The following is a 15,067-nucleotide window of genomic DNA, read 5'->3' as shown; positions in this document are numbered from 1 at the left end:
TTAGGGTTAGGGTTAGGGTTAGGATTACGGTTAGGGTTACGGTTTGGATTAGGGTTAGGGTTTGGATTAGGATTACGGTTAGGGTTACGGTTTGGATTAGGGTTAGGATTAGGGTTAGGGTTAGGGTTTGGATTAGGGTTAGGGTTTGGATTAGGGTTAGGGTTTGGGTTATGGTTTGGATTAGGGTTTGGATTAGGGTTACGGTTAGGGTTATGGTTTGGATTAGGGTTTGGATTAGGGTTAGGGTTTGGATTAGGGTTAGGGTTTGGATTAGGGTTAGGGTTTGGATTAGGGTTAGGGTTTGGATTAGGATTACGGTTAGGGTTACGGTTTGGATTAGGGTTAGGATTAGGGTTAGGGTTTGGATTAGGGTTAGGGTTTGGATTAGGGTTAGGATTAGGGTTAGGGTTAGGGTTACGGTTAGTTAGTCCTACTCACACACTAACAGATGGAACTCCTGGAAACCCTTATATGGTCACAACAATTGAGTGTCATTTCCCTTGTTCGGAATGTCCCCTTGGCTAAAATCTGACACGTTTAACACGATACATGTTGTCTCAGAGTAAATTTTTTAAAAGGGAAAACATCTGTTCTATGGGTTTATATATGTAATATGGTACAAACAGGGTCACGTTCTACACTACAACACTATCAAATCAACGTATTCAACCAAAACATTAATTCCAAACTCACTACAGTTTAGTGCTTCATCTGTTTTAGTATCAAACAAAGAGAAGAAGAAGAAGAGGAGATGTTTGTTTCTGGTTCATAATTTTATTTCACTTGTTGTAAATGCATGAGTGTTAAAATACGCTGTTTCATGTTCCACAATGTTGCTGGCGTGTGAACGCAGCCTCGTATGTTCAGGCCGACCGACATAGAATGCAATGCACTTTATTTGAGAACGTTTCACAACATTGCTGCTGGCTATTGAACGCAGCCCGGTACACAAAGGCTGATGGATGTTTATTTATTTATCTCTCTTTATGATGGTAACGTGTCTGCTGAACGCGGCCTCGTTGTTCTTGTGGTAAATGTTGAGGCCGCGGAGCTCGGACTGTGGCGACCGATCGTGAACGCATCACAGGAAGCCACGGGGGGTCTCACAGGAAGTCGTCTTAGTCGTCCAGGAAGAAGTAGTTACCGCTCTTCTTCTGTTCCGTGTCCTGAGAGGAAGAAGAAGAAGAACTTTAATCTTTGAGCTCGTAAATTACGTACTGAACCTTTAACTCTAAATGTCTGGCGTCCGTACCTTGATGGAGTTGTGTTTGTTGATCCTCGGTCTGAAGTTGTTCGGGTCTCGTCTGAATGTGATCTCCAGCAGGGACAGGAAGCGGTTCATCCCGGCGAGCAGACTCTGAGGACTGAAGAGGAAACAGGAAGTCAGAAAACACAACAGATAGGGTTTAATTTGATGAGCTTTTATTTTGAAAAAGGTTTTTATCTCACGTGTTGGCCGCGGTGCTCGTGGAGGGGATCCCGTCAAACACGATGACTCTGTCGGCGAGATACGTCGCCATGATGAAGTCGTGCTCCACCACAAACGCTGTTTTCTTAGCGTGGAGGATGTACCTGAAAAATACACACACACACACACACACACACTCGTTAGATTAACACACACAAAGAAGGGATGAATAAGACGGAGGGAGGGAGGAGAGGATGGAGGAGACACAGGAGGAAGGTAGAGGAGGGGGAGACGTGAGGAAAGGAGGAGAGGATGGAGGAGACACAGGGGGAAGGGAGGAGAGGATAGAGGAGATACCTGAGGAAGGGAGCAGAGGATAGAGGAGATAAGGGTGGAAGGGAGGAGAGGATGAAGGGGACATGGGAGAAGAGAGCGGAGGATGGAGGGGAAACGAGAAGAAGGTAGAGGAGGGGAAGACGTGAGGAAAGGAGGAGAAGATAGAGGAGACATGGGAGGGAGCAGAGGATAGAGGAGACACAGGAGGAATGAAAGAGGGAGGAAGAGGATGGAGGACACTTGGGAGGTAGGGAGGAGAGGATGGGGGAGACGCAGAGGAAGGGAGCAGAGGACGAATGAGACCTGAGAGAAAGGGAGGAAAGGATGAATGAGACTCGGGAGAAGAGAGCGGAGGATGGAGGGGACATGGGAGGAAGGTAGAGAAGGGGAGACGTGAGGAAGGGAGGAGAGGATGGAGGAGAGGATGGAGGAAGGTAGAGGAGAGAGACGTGAGGAAGGGTGGAGAGGATGGAGGAGACACAGGAGGAAGGTAGAGGAGAGAGACATGTGAGGAAGGGAGGAGAGGATGGAGGAGACACGGGAGGAATGAAAGAGGGAGGAAGAGGATGGAGGAGACATGAGAGGTAGGTAAGAGGTAACAAGGGAGGAAGAGGATGGAGGACACTTGGGAGGGAGGGAGGAGATGATGGGGGAGACGCAGAGGAAGGGAGCAGATGACGAATGAGACCTGAGAGAAAGGGAGGAAAGGATGAAGGAGACTTGGGAGAAGAGAGCAGAGGAAGGAGGGGACATGGGAGGAAGGTAGAGAAGGGGGAGACGTGAGGAAGGGAGGAGAGGATGGAGGAGATAAGGGTGGAAGGGAGGAGAGGATGAAGGGGACATGGGAGGAAGGTAGAGGACGAAGGAGACTCGGGAGAAGAGAGCAGAGGATGGAGGGGAAACGAGAAGAAGGTAGAGGAGGGGAAGACGTGAGGAAGGGAGGAGAAGATAGAGGAGACATGGGAGGGAGCAGAGGATAGAGGAGACACAGGAGGAAGGGAGGAGAGGATGGAGGAGACACGGGAGGAATGAAAGAGGGAGGAAGAGGATGGAGGAGACATGAGAGGTAGGAAAGAGGTAACAAGGGAGGAGGAGGGAGGAAGAGGATGGAGGACACTTGGGAGGGAGGGAGGAGAGGATGGGGGAGACGCAGAGGAAGGGAGCAGAGGACGAATGAGACCTGAGAGAAAGGGAGGAAAGGATGAAGGAGACTCGGGAGAAGAGAGCGGAGGATGGAGGGGACACGGGAGGAAGGTAGAGAAGGGGGAGATGTGAGGAAGGTAGGAGAGGATGGAGGAAGGTAGAGGAGAGAGACGTGAGGAAGGGTGGAGAGGATGGAGGAGAAACAGGAGGAAGGTAGAGGAGAGAGACATGTGAGGAAGGGAGGAGAGGATGGAGGAGACACGGGAGGAAGGTAGAGGAGGGGGAGACGTGAGGAAAGGAGGAGAGGATGGAGGAGACACAGGGGGAAGGGAGCAGAGGATAGAGGAGATAAGGGTGGAAGGGAGGAGAGGATGAAGGGGACAGGGGAGGAAGGTAGAGGACGAAGGAGACTCGGGAGAAGAGAGCGGAGGATGGAGGGGAAACGAGAAGAAGGTAGAGGAGGGGAAGACGTGAGGAAGGGAGGAGAAGATAGAGGAGACATGGGAGGGAGCAGAGGATAGAGGAGACACAGGAGGAAGGGAGGAGAGGATGGAGGAGACACGGGAGGAATGAAAGAGGGAGGAAGAGGATGGAGGAGACATGAGAGGTAGGAAAGAGGTAACAAGGGAGGAGGAGGGAGGAAGAGGATGGAGGACACTTGGGAGGAGAGGATGGGGGAGACGCAGAGGAAGGGAGCAGAGGACGAATGAGACCTGAGAGAAAGGGAGGAAAGGATGAAGGAGACTCGGGAGAAGAGAGCGGAGGATGGAGGGGACATGGGAGGAAGGTAGAGAAGGGGGAGACGTGAGGAAGGGAGGAGAGGATGGAGGAGAGGATGGCGGAAGGTAGAGGAGAGAGACGTGAGGAAGGGAGGAGAGGATGGAGGAGACACAGGAGGAAGGTAGAGGAGAGAGACATGTGAGGAAGGGAGGAGAGGATGGAGGAGACACGGGAGGAATGAAAGAGGGAGGAAGAGGATGGAGGAGACATGAGAGGTAGGAAAGAGGTAACAAGGGAGGAAGAGGATGGAGGACACTTGGGAGGGAGGAAGGAGAGGATGGAGGACACTTGGGAGGGAGGAAGGAGAGGATGGGGGAGACGCAGAGGAAGGGAGCAGATGACGAATGAGACCTGAGAGAAAGGGAGGAAAGGATGAAGGAGACTTGGGAGAAGAGAGCGGAGGATGGAGGGGACATGGGAGGAAGGTAGAGAAGGGGGAGATGTGAGGAAGGTAGGAGAGGATGGAGGAGACACGTGAGGAAGGGAGCAGGGGATGGAGGAGAAACAAGAGGAAGGAAAGAGGAAGGAAGGGAAGGGAAGAGGACAAAAACATGAGGGGTTTAGGGGAAGAGTCAGTGAGAACGAGAGGAAGAAAAGGAGAAGACTGGAGAGTTAAAGAGGGAGGATAGTGTGTGTGTGTGTGTGTGTGTGTGTGTGTGTGTGTGTGTGTGTGTGTGTGTGTGTGTGTGTGTGTGTGTGTGTGTGTGTGTGTGTGTGTGTGTGTGTGTGAGCGCTGACCTCTTGATGACCCTGGCGGCCATCAATCTCTGCTCTGAGTCGAGGTACGCTGACGGCTCGTCGATCAGATACACGTCAGCAGGTTTCCCCAAACACAGAGTCAGAGCGACTCTCTGCAGCTCTCCACCAGACAGGTTCTGGACCTGAGGAGGAGGAGGAGGAGGAAGAGGAGGAGGAGGAGGAGGAGGAGGAGGAGGAGGAGGAGTCAGACTGTGTGTGTCTTTATTTGTGTGTAGCTGTACGAGTGTGTGTGTGTCTTACGTCCTGGTCGATGATGCTCTCGATCTGCATGGGCTTCATGACGTCGGTGATAAACTGAGGGTGTGTGTAGGCGTCCCTGATCTTCTCGTGCAGCAGAGCTCTCACACTGCCCTGAACACACACACACACACACACACAAACACGCAAACACACACACATTAAAACATGAACACCTCCTCCCTCTCAGTGAACCTGCATCTCTATGTGGGACAGACCTTGAACTTGGGGCTGATGGTCTGAGGTTTGTAGCTCACATTCAGGATCGGGACCTCACCTGAAACCCAGATCTCAGGTCAGTGTGTGTGTGAGTGTGTGTGTGTTAGTGTGATTGTTGTGTGTTTGTGTGTAAGACTCACCTCCACTGTCTGATTTGAGTCCTCCAGCTAACATCCTGATGAAGGTCGTCTTCCCCGTCCCTGTAAACACACACACACACACACACACACATTCTTAGACCTCTCTGGAGTCCCTGAGCTCCCTTGTCTCGTAGGTTTCTCTGGATCTCTGCTGCTGTGGACGTGTCAGACTCCAGCTGCTACAACTCCTACTATCTGTCTCCCCACTATCATCTCTCTCTCTCTCTTCATCTCCCTCTATCCCTCTCTCCAACACGGTCTCAGCAGATGTGTGTCTAACATGAGTCTGGTCCTGCTGGAGGTTTCTGCCTGTTAAAGGAAGTTTGTCCTTGCCACTGTAACTTGCTAAATGCTGCAAAGTGCTCTGCTCATGGTGGATTAAGATGAGATCAGACTGAGTCCGGTCTGTAAGATGGGACTGGATCTGATCCTGGTCTTGATGTTGGGTCTTTTGTTAATGATAGAACATAGAGGACGGTCTAGACCGGATCTGTTGGTACGTACCGTTCTCTCCCAGCATCACCATGATCTCAGAGTCCGTGAACTCTCCTTCTTTGATCACCAGAGTGAACTCGCCCATCGTCTTCGACATGTTTGGATACTAAACAAAAACAAAGAGTAAACATCAGCTTCAGACACCTTCATCTGTCTGACAGATTTCAGCTCTGCCTGTTGACACTGTGGCAAAACAGCCTTTATTTAATCAAGTCTTGTGAGAACAAATAAAGACGTGCTGATAGGAGGAGGAGTTCAGGAGTAAAGTAAAGGAGGATTCAGGTTTTCCTGCAGACTAATACAGACTCAGTTAAATGTTGAACTGACCTGGTAGTGCCTGAGCCTCTTCACTTCCTCCTCATTGGCCGTCTCTGCGACCTTAAAGACCAAAGAGGTCTCCCTAAACCTGAGATTCTCCGTGGGAACGTATCCGTCCAGGAAGATGTTGATCCCTGAAGAAATAAAAAAGAGGAATGAAGAAATGACTCCGTGTGTTCCTTCTACACCTCCAGATTATGACCGACTGTAGCCTTAAAGATTCCACAGAGTTTGAGTCATTTGTTTGTTCACCCTCTCTGACGCTGAAGGGCATGGTGACGACCCCGTAGGCGCTGGGGACTCCGTACAGACAGCAGATGAAGTCAGACAGGTAATCCAACACACTCAGGTCGTGCTCCACCACAATAATGTACCTGAAACACAAAACAACACAACCCTTTCAAAATAAAAGACATCAACTCAAGAGGACAAACATTAAACCAATGTAGAAAAATAACAGGTCCTCCCTGTGTCTCCACTTTATTGATCATCATTTATTATTTCTACATTTATTTTAATTATTTATTAAACATTTAGTATTCTTTGGAATTTATTTATTTGACATATTTCTCATTCATTTTCCCGTTATATTTTTATACATACAAAATACATTTTAATTTGTTCTTTTTTTACATGATTTTTAAAATAATCTAGAATTAATTCGAATTTATAAATCCTTTATTTTTGATACTTGATATATTTTCTTATATTTTTCTCATTCTTTTCAATTTATTGTATTTATTTAGTTTTTTACAATTTAATTAATTTAATGTGAATATTAAATTTGTATCAGATACTGTATATTTTTTATTTAAGATTAATTGATGAATTTGTTGTTTTATTTCCTAAAATAATCTTAAATTTGAAGTATTTCAATTTCTTAATTTAATATTAATTTATTTTTATTGTTTTTATTTTTCAGATTCTACATTAATGTTGCTTTTATGGATAAAAATACATTTCTTCATCTTAAGTATTTATCTCATACTTGTGATAACTGTTCTAGATTTTACATCAACATTTTTAATATTATTGCATTTTCTTAAATATTTTTTTTTCTTTATCAATAATGTTTTTCATTTTCAATTTTCCTGTTTTTTTTATTTTTATACATTTTTGGGGATTTTGACATTTTAATAAATAAATTGTATTCATTATTTTAAAGTAATTTTTAATATTTCTTGATTTTTCTCCTGTTTATTTTAACTCTTTAACATCGCGTCGTCACCTGTCGGGAGTGATGAGTGAGCGGATGGTGATGGCGGCCTTCAGTCTCTGTTTCACGTCCAGGTAACTGGACGGCTCATCGAACATGAAACTGCGGCGGAGAAACAGGAAGTGGTCAGATGTCAGAGTGACAGTGAGAGGTCAAAGGTCATGAAGCGGTGTGTAAATGTAGTCGTTGGCTCACATGTCGGCTCTCTGGATGCAGACGACGGCGCAGGCGAACCTCTGCAGCTCTCCTCCGGACAGGTCCTCCACGTTCCTCTCCCGCAGGTGACTCAGATCTGCCCCAAGACAACCACGAGATAACAACCAATCAGAGCGCAGCAAAGATACCGGACAGTGAAGGGGTGTGTTTGGTGCACGTTTAAATGTGTTCAGGAGTTTTCAGTGTTTACCGAGCTGTTTGCAGACCAGGGTCTGAGAGTCTGTGTCGTCTTTCCTGCTCAGGATGGCCCCGACTGACCCCTGCAGGCAGACATGAGGAATTACAACCACGTCTGAGACCACGTCTGAGACCACGTCTGAGACCACGTCTGAGACCACGTCTGAGACCACGTCTGAGACCACGTCTCCACATCAGGGTTTTAAAAACTCCTCTCTCCTTTACCTTCACGGTCTTTGGGATCTGGTCCACGTACTGCGGCTTGACGATGGCCCGCAGGTCGTCCTCCAGGATTTTGGTGAAGTAGTTCTGCAGCTCAGATCCTCTGAAGTAGGTCAGGATCTCCTGCCAGTCTGGAGGATTCTGGGGGAACAGATGAAGTTTATAAGACACAGAATGTGGAGCTTCACTCTGAAAGTTATTTATCACTGCTTCACAAAGAACAGAGAACATCAAGACAAAGATCTGTGGGGGGGTCGCTGTGAGCAGGAACACCCACGTTATCTAATCAGAGCAGACCATCAGTCCGCTCACGTCAGCCCTGCAGAGTCTAGAACACTCACGTCGTACTTCCCCAGGTTGGGTTTCTGTTTCCCAGCCAGGATCTTCAGAGCCGTGGACTTCCCGATACCGTTGGTCCCCACGAGCCCCAGAACCTCGCCGGGTCGAGGGATAGGCAGCCTGAACACACAAACACCTTTAGATTCAGAGACTGTGGACCTTTAGAAGATGGTTTCAGACTTTAGTCGGTCGAGTGACGGACGTAGAATCTTCAAACCTGAGCCTCAATTTAACACATTTAAAGGTCTGAGTTAAAGGAACCAATAATCCTTAATCTATCAAAGTACGTCCACGAATACTTCTTCTTTTGACAAACCAAAAATGACTCTTAATTGACCTTAGAAAGCCTGTACACTTCCAAAAAATGTGTCTAAAATTGGCTTTCAAATTAACCTTAGATTGACTGTAAATCGCAGCAAAAAATGACCATAAATTGCCCCAAAGTTGACTTTAAATTGCCCCAAAATACTATTCATTAATTGTGCAAAAAACAGACTGTAAATTGACCCAAAATTCACTGTTAATTTTCCCAGATTACCTCAAAGTTGAGTGTAGATTTCTCAAAATACTAATCATAAATTGTGCAAAAAACTAACTATAAATCGCCCCAAAGTTGCCTGTACATTGCCCACAAACTGCTTAAAGAAAGACAGAGTTTGTAAATTAACAGTGTATTGACCGTATCATCCCTCTACTGGAACCTATCTCCTCCTCTTTGTAATAATGACGTAGTGAGACTGGACCTCGTGTTCTTACCGGTGCAGTTTGAAGGAGTTGGCGCAGTATCTGTGTGTGGTCTCCTTCTCCAGGTTGCTCGGCAGGTTGACGATCGACAACGCGCCAAACGGACATTTCTACAGAGACGAAGCAAAGTCAGGGGACAAAGTCAGGGGACAAAGTCAGGGGACAAAGTCAGGGGACAAAGTCAGGGAACAAAGTCAGGGAACAAAGTCAGGGAACAAAGTCAGGGGACAAAGTCACAAAGTCAGGGGACAAAGTCAGGGACAAAGTCAGGGGACAAAGTCAGGGAACAAAGTCAGGGACAAAGTCAGGGGACAAAGTCAGGGGACAAAGTCAGGGGACAAAGTCAGGGGACAAAGTCAGGGAACAAAGTCAGGGAACAAAGTCAGGGAACAAAGTCAGGGGACAAAGTCACAAAGTCAGGGGACAAAGTCAGGGACAAAGTCAGGGGACAAAGTCAGGGAACAAAGTCAGGGACAAAGTCAGGGGACAAAGTCAGGGGACAAAGTCAGGGGACAAAGTCAGGGAACAAAGTCAGGGACAAAGTCAGGGGACAAAGTCAGGGGACAAAGTCAGGACGAGTCCAGACCTTCTATGAGACCCTCTCTGGGACTGCAGACTCACCTTGATGCAGATACCGCAGCCTATACACAGAGACTCTGAGATCCAGACGATCTTACTCTGTGGAGTCACCTCGATACACAGCTTACCTGCAAACACACACACACACACACACACACACACACACACACACACACACATTAACACACACATTAACACAGGGTCTTGTACTTGACCTAAGCTCTGATGTGGTCTTCACTCACCCATGCGGACCACAGGACAGCTCTTCTTGCACTCCTGACGACATTTCTTGGGTTTGCATTTGTCGTGGTTGACGATGGCGATTCTGGTGTTTTTATCCGCCATGATGGAAGGCGGGAAAGACGGACGCTGTGTGACCTGAGGGCCTGAAGAGGAAACCACATGAGGTTAAAGAGTCTGTGAAGAGACCACATGAGGTTAAAGAGACTGTGAAGAGACCACATGAGGTTAAAGAGTCTGTGAGGCAACGCGTTCAATCTGACCTCGATCACGACTCTAACACTTTCAGGCTTAAAATGTCCTTCCTTCTATCCTTCTTTCCTTTCATCCACCCGTCCATCCTACCTTGGCTAAGTCTGCCCGTCACTTCTTCCTTCCCTCTGTGTGTCCTCTCTTCCTTCCCTCTCTGTGTCCTTCCTTCCTTCTGTCTTTCCCTCTCTCTATCCTTCCTTCCCTCTGTCTGTCCTTCCTTCTTTGTCTCCTTCCTTCTGCCAGTCCTTCCCTCTCTCTATCCTTCCTTCCTTCTGTCTGTCCTTCCTTCCCTCTGTGTCCTCCCTTCTTTCCTTCCCTCTCTCTGTTCTTCCTTCCTTCCCTCTGTCTGTCCATCCTTCCTTCCATCCCTCTGTCTGTCCTCCATTCCTTCCATCCCTCTGTCTGTCCTCCATTCCTTCAGTCCATCCTTCCTTACTTGCCCATTGTTCCTTCCTTCCCTCTGTCCCTCTTCATTCTTTCCCCGTCTATCCACCCTTCTATCCTTCCCTGTGTCTGTCTTTCCTTCCTTCCTTCATTAATGAATCAGTCCAGACCCCAGCATCTGGTCTGGTTTTAAAGAGGTGTAGCTTTTAGAGATGGAGGACTCGTTCACTTCAGTCTCTCCTTTCCTTCAGCTCTTCTGTTTTAGAGGATGCTCCTCGTGTATCGGGGCGTTAAAGTCAAAGTTCAGTAAATGTGAGAGATTAAAGTCTGCAGACTGAAGTCCAGGAGGATCTGCTGAGAGAGAACACTGAAAAGAGGACCTGAATGAGACCTGGTCCTCTTTGTAGAGACCGTGAGTCAGACCAGACTCCATTTAAAAAGCAGGCCTTTTGTTGATGCTGCAGCAGAGAACGCTGCTGCGCTGTTTCAGGGCCTCTACCTCCTCCTGTGGTCTCTCCTGTCAGACTCAGATCTATGACAACATGAACCAGATCTATGACAACATGAACCAGAACATGAGAGGGTGAAATCTGGATTTAATTAAAGCTCAGTTTGAGAGTCTTTAAAGAGAATCCGGATCAGAGGAGACATGTCGGGCGGAGTCAGAGCTGTCCTCAGATAACCTGTGACTCATTCAGACCCAGAACCATCCTCCAGTCTTAGACTAACAGGGGACACGTTTTAAAGGTTTAAAGTTTGAGAGTCTTCATGATGAAGAGCAGGAAAACTTTAACACGCACTTTTTTAAACCGAGTCTTTAGATTAAACGGAGTAAATCCGGATTTACCTCCTAAAACCAGCAGATAGGGTTCAAACGGCACCTCAACCAGACCAGGAGACCCCCCCTCCTCCCCCAGATGGACTTATTGGTGCTATAAAACCTCTAAAGACTCCAGAGTCCACCTCCACCTGGAGCTCTTCACACGCTAAGCTAACCGTTAGCTTCGTGAGAGGCCCCGCACTTTGACAGCTGCCTCTGCGGAGGAAACACCGCCGCTTTAAAGACCCTTACACCCCAAAAACAGACCCAACATTCGGCCTGCTGAGGTCCACACTCACCCCTGCTCGGCTCCGGGTCCTTAGCCTCAGAGGAACCAGCCGGGAAACGACCTTTAAAGGCGAATAACTCCGAGAGAAACTTGGTTTTTCCAGCAACGTGTTCCTGAAGCCGGCTGGAAAGATGGCGGGAGAGACGTCATCAAGAGTAGACAAGTTCACCTGACGTCATATAGAGGCGACGCGACGCGACGCTAAAAGTGGGAGATTCGAAGTGACTACAGCAAAACAAAGCGGATTTAAAGCCTTAAAGATCCTCTTGATGATCAGAAACAACACATCAGAGACTCTGACAGACATCTTTAGTATGTTTCACTTCTTTTCATATCTTTAACTTTGTTTAAAGATCCTCCCAGAGAGGCTTTAGTGGAGAAATGTTAGCTTTTAGGAGCTAGCTGGAGCTGTACACCAAACTCCATGTAACATTTGTTTACTTTTATTCACTGTATTTACTCTGTTTTCATCTTTAAACCCCCCAAACGGTTGATTTTTTTTTACCTTATCATTTAATATTTTAGTCAGTTTAAAGAATTAATATCTTAAATGTTCAAAGAGTTCCTATTTTGTATCAAATACAGTAAAACCTGATTAGCGTTTAGCACAAATTTGACACTTAATGTGACTTCGTGTTTTATCTGATGAAATTACACATGTCATTTATATGCCGAATTATTCTCCATAGATATAGCAATTAGAATATCATATTAAATTAAACTGTGCCACTTAATTACACATTTTAATATGGGATTGAAATTTAAAATGTTAGAAATTTGAATGGAGTTTGTTTACTTTTATCCGATGTATTTACTCTGTATGTGTCTTTAAAACTCCTCAATGATTGATTGTTTTCACTTTATCATTCAATATTTTTAACAGTTTAAAGGATTAATAACTTAAATGTTCACAGAGTTTCCTTTTGTCATCAAACACTGGGTAAAACCTGATTAGCGTTTAGCACAAATTTGACACTTAATGTTACTTCCTGCTTTATCTGATGAAACTACACATGTCCTTCATATGCCGAATTATTCCCCATAGATATAGCAATTAGAATATCACATTAACTTAAACTGTGACACTTAATTATACCTTTTAATATGGGATCAAACTATAAAATGTTAGAAATTTGAATGGAATTTGGTTTGACATTGATGACATCTGAGGGAAAAGCCACCTAATTTAATAGAATAGAAAAGAATGTACTTTATTCATGTCCCAAGGGGGAAATTCAGGTGTCTGGCAGATACATTTATTATTGGATGTGAGTGTGTGAAGAGGAGGGGGAGGGGACACAGTATGTTTATGGTCCTCACAGTCTGTAGGAAGAAGCTGTTCAGCATCCTGCTGGATCTGCAGCAGATACTTCTGTACCTCTTCCCTGATGGCAGGAGGGAAAATAGGCCATGAGAAGGGTAGTGAGGATCCTTAAGAATGGAGAAGGCTCTGCGGATGCAGCGCTGCTGGTAGATCTCCATTAAGAAGGTGAGAGGGGCACCAATGATTTTGCCGGCTGTCTTGACTACTCTGTTAAACTGTTGTTGTTCATAGGCCTTGCAACTCCCAAACCAAGAAGTAAGGCAGTATGTTAGGATGCTCTCTATGGTGCCTCTATTTAGTTCACCTGGAAGTGAGGGGTTATAATGGCCGAGCTGCGGGGGGGCTGTAGTCAGTTATGGTCTGAAAACCCTGCGATAGCCGGCGAGGGTCTTTGTCACAGGTGAAGTGGCTGTTGAGTTTCTGGCCATACAGCCTCTTTGCCTCCTTGATCCCTTCTTCTGTGTGCATCTCTCCACCACAGCCCCCCAGTGAGTCCAACCTGGTTCCAATCCCAGTGCCAGTGTAACGTTTGTTTTAATTCATTTCAGGATGGCCACACCAAGTAAGACCCCGCCAGGCGCCGACCCGAAGCAGTTGGAGCGGACTGGGACGGTTCGGGAGATTGGCTCCCAAGCGGTGTGGTCCCTCTCTTCGTGTAAACCAGGTCAGCCCCAGAGGTAATGTTTGTGAGGGTGTACGTTGGATCCAGTCTCATTTGGATTTGCGTTTTCTATACAGGTTTCGGGGTGGATCAGCTGAGGGATGATAACCTGGAGACGTACTGGCAGTCAGACGGGTCTCAGCCTCATTTAGTCAACATTCAGTTCAGGTAACAGGATTAATGCAGAATGTGTTCCCGCAGACTTTCTCCTGTTTCTACTTGTTAATCTTTTGTGACCACGTTTCTTGCTCAGGAGGAGAACGACGGTCAAAATGTTGTGTATTTACGCCGATTATAAATCAGACGAGAGCTACACGCCCAGTAAGATCTCGGTCAGAGTGGGCAACAACTTCCACAACCTGCAGGAGATCCGGGTAACTAACCTCTGTCATGTCGTTGTCGTCTCAGAGTTGAACATCTGTCGGATTTATTAACACTAAACTTTGTCTTTGGTCTCTGCAGCAGTTAGAGATGGTGGAGCCCAGCGGATGGATTCACATCTCTCTCTTGAATCAGGTAAGACACTGAAGTTTGAACAAAGCCCCGCCTCTAGATAACGAGACATCCTAACTTTAAGTTTCGTGTTTCCAGCGCACAAACGAGCCGATCAGCACCTTCATGATCCAGATCGCCGTCCTCGCGAACCATCAGAACGGCCGGGACACGCACATGCGACAGATCAAAGTCTACACGCCCGTGGAGGAGAGCTCCATCGGGAAGTTCCCACGATGCACCACGGTGGACTTCATGATGTACCGCACCATCAGGTGATCTGGACTGACGTGTGACAGCGGGATCATAAGAAAAAAGCTACAGACTGATCCGACACCTGGAGCTGCTGGTGCTCATCTTTAAATGTGCCGTTTTTAAAATCAAGCTCCCGACGTTAATCCTGAGGTATGAAGCGGGACACCAGATGTTAACAGGATCCTCAAACAGACCTCTCCACAGACCGGATCCGGCTCCACACGGCCGACACGTTAGAGTCTGGTTTAAAAGCCAAACTAAGATGAAAACCTTCAACTGTTGTGCCTACAGACTGTCTCCTGTTTTAGATTTGTTACTGAACGTTGAATTAAATATGTTTCAAAGCAAAGTGTCTTCCTGTTTGTTTCTGTGAAAGAATGAAAAGAGGGAAAAGAAGTTAAACTCTGGTCACTTGTTTTTCCCTGTCTGATACTTGGCTTTAAGGTTTCTATCGATTCCTTTAAAAACAGAAGAAAAAATCTGAGTTCACACAGTTTAACATTGTAACAGGAAACATAAAGGAGTAAGGACTCTACAGAAGGAACAACAGATTTAGGATGTAAACATTTTCAAATTAAGTTAAAAAACTTTGATTATTTTCATTAAAGTTACATTTTCGGCTTCCCCATGAGAAAGGAATTTAAAGTCCTCCCTCTTTCCTCGCTCACTGATTTTTTTTTTTAAACTTTTTATTTTATGTATTTGCATGAACAAATAACATGGGATCATCGTAGGAGTTACAGTCAAGAACATACTATTCTTTTACACTTACATCATATGCCATACTATTCAAGGTGCATACACATTCCATTTTTCCCAGCGTTCAATACATTTCTCTAACTGAAGTCTTAAAACAAAGGTAAGTCTCTCCATACAGTAGATTTCTTTAACGATCCCACACCACTGCTCCACTGTTGGGGGACCTAGTTGCAACCATTTTCTAGTTATAGCTTTCCTGCTACTTGCCAAAAGAATCTTCAATAGATATCTATCATTCTGCAGGACTGTTTCTGGTATTCTAC

General features: G+C 46.1%; 2 protein-coding genes across 2 annotated transcripts; one reads left to right on the top strand and one right to left on the bottom strand.

Annotated features, from left to right (window-relative positions):
- Window positions 1–754: 754 nt before the first annotated feature.
- abce1 (ATP-binding cassette, sub-family E (OABP), member 1) lies at window positions 755–11,465 on the bottom strand. The gene is made up of 19 exons (XM_034676294.1): window positions 11,324–11,465; window positions 9,571–9,714; window positions 9,371–9,456; window positions 8,762–8,859; window positions 8,008–8,125; window positions 7,670–7,807; window positions 7,458–7,527; window positions 7,247–7,343; window positions 7,064–7,153; window positions 6,088–6,209; window positions 5,845–5,969; window positions 5,527–5,623; window positions 5,023–5,082; window positions 4,882–4,940; window positions 4,667–4,777; window positions 4,406–4,548; window positions 1,450–1,572; window positions 1,253–1,364; window positions 755–1,166 (listed from the first exon to the last, which is right to left on the bottom strand). The coding sequence occupies exons 2-19, from the start codon at window positions 9,671–9,673 to the stop codon at window positions 1,119–1,121; spliced, it is 1,800 nt and encodes a 599-aa protein (XP_034532185.1). The 5' UTR covers window positions 9,674–9,714; window positions 11,324–11,465; the 3' UTR covers window positions 755–1,118.
- On the top strand, window positions 11,249–14,394 carry anapc10 (anaphase promoting complex subunit 10). The gene is made up of 6 exons (XM_034676295.1): window positions 11,249–11,625; window positions 13,186–13,301; window positions 13,376–13,466; window positions 13,552–13,672; window positions 13,761–13,814; window positions 13,890–14,394. Exons 2-6 carry the CDS (start codon window positions 13,187–13,189, stop codon window positions 14,067–14,069), a joined length of 561 nt encoding a protein of 186 aa, XP_034532186.1. The 5' UTR covers window positions 11,249–11,625; window position 13,186; the 3' UTR covers window positions 14,070–14,394.
- Window positions 14,395–15,067: the final 673 nt, after the last annotated feature.

The sequence above is a fragment of the Notolabrus celidotus genome, chromosome 23 (assembly GCF_009762535.1).
Source record: "Notolabrus celidotus isolate fNotCel1 chromosome 23, fNotCel1.pri, whole genome shotgun sequence".
NCBI classification, from domain to species: domain Eukaryota; kingdom Metazoa; phylum Chordata; class Actinopteri; order Labriformes; family Labridae; genus Notolabrus; species Notolabrus celidotus.
This window is presented reverse-complemented; position numbering and strand designations above follow the sequence as displayed.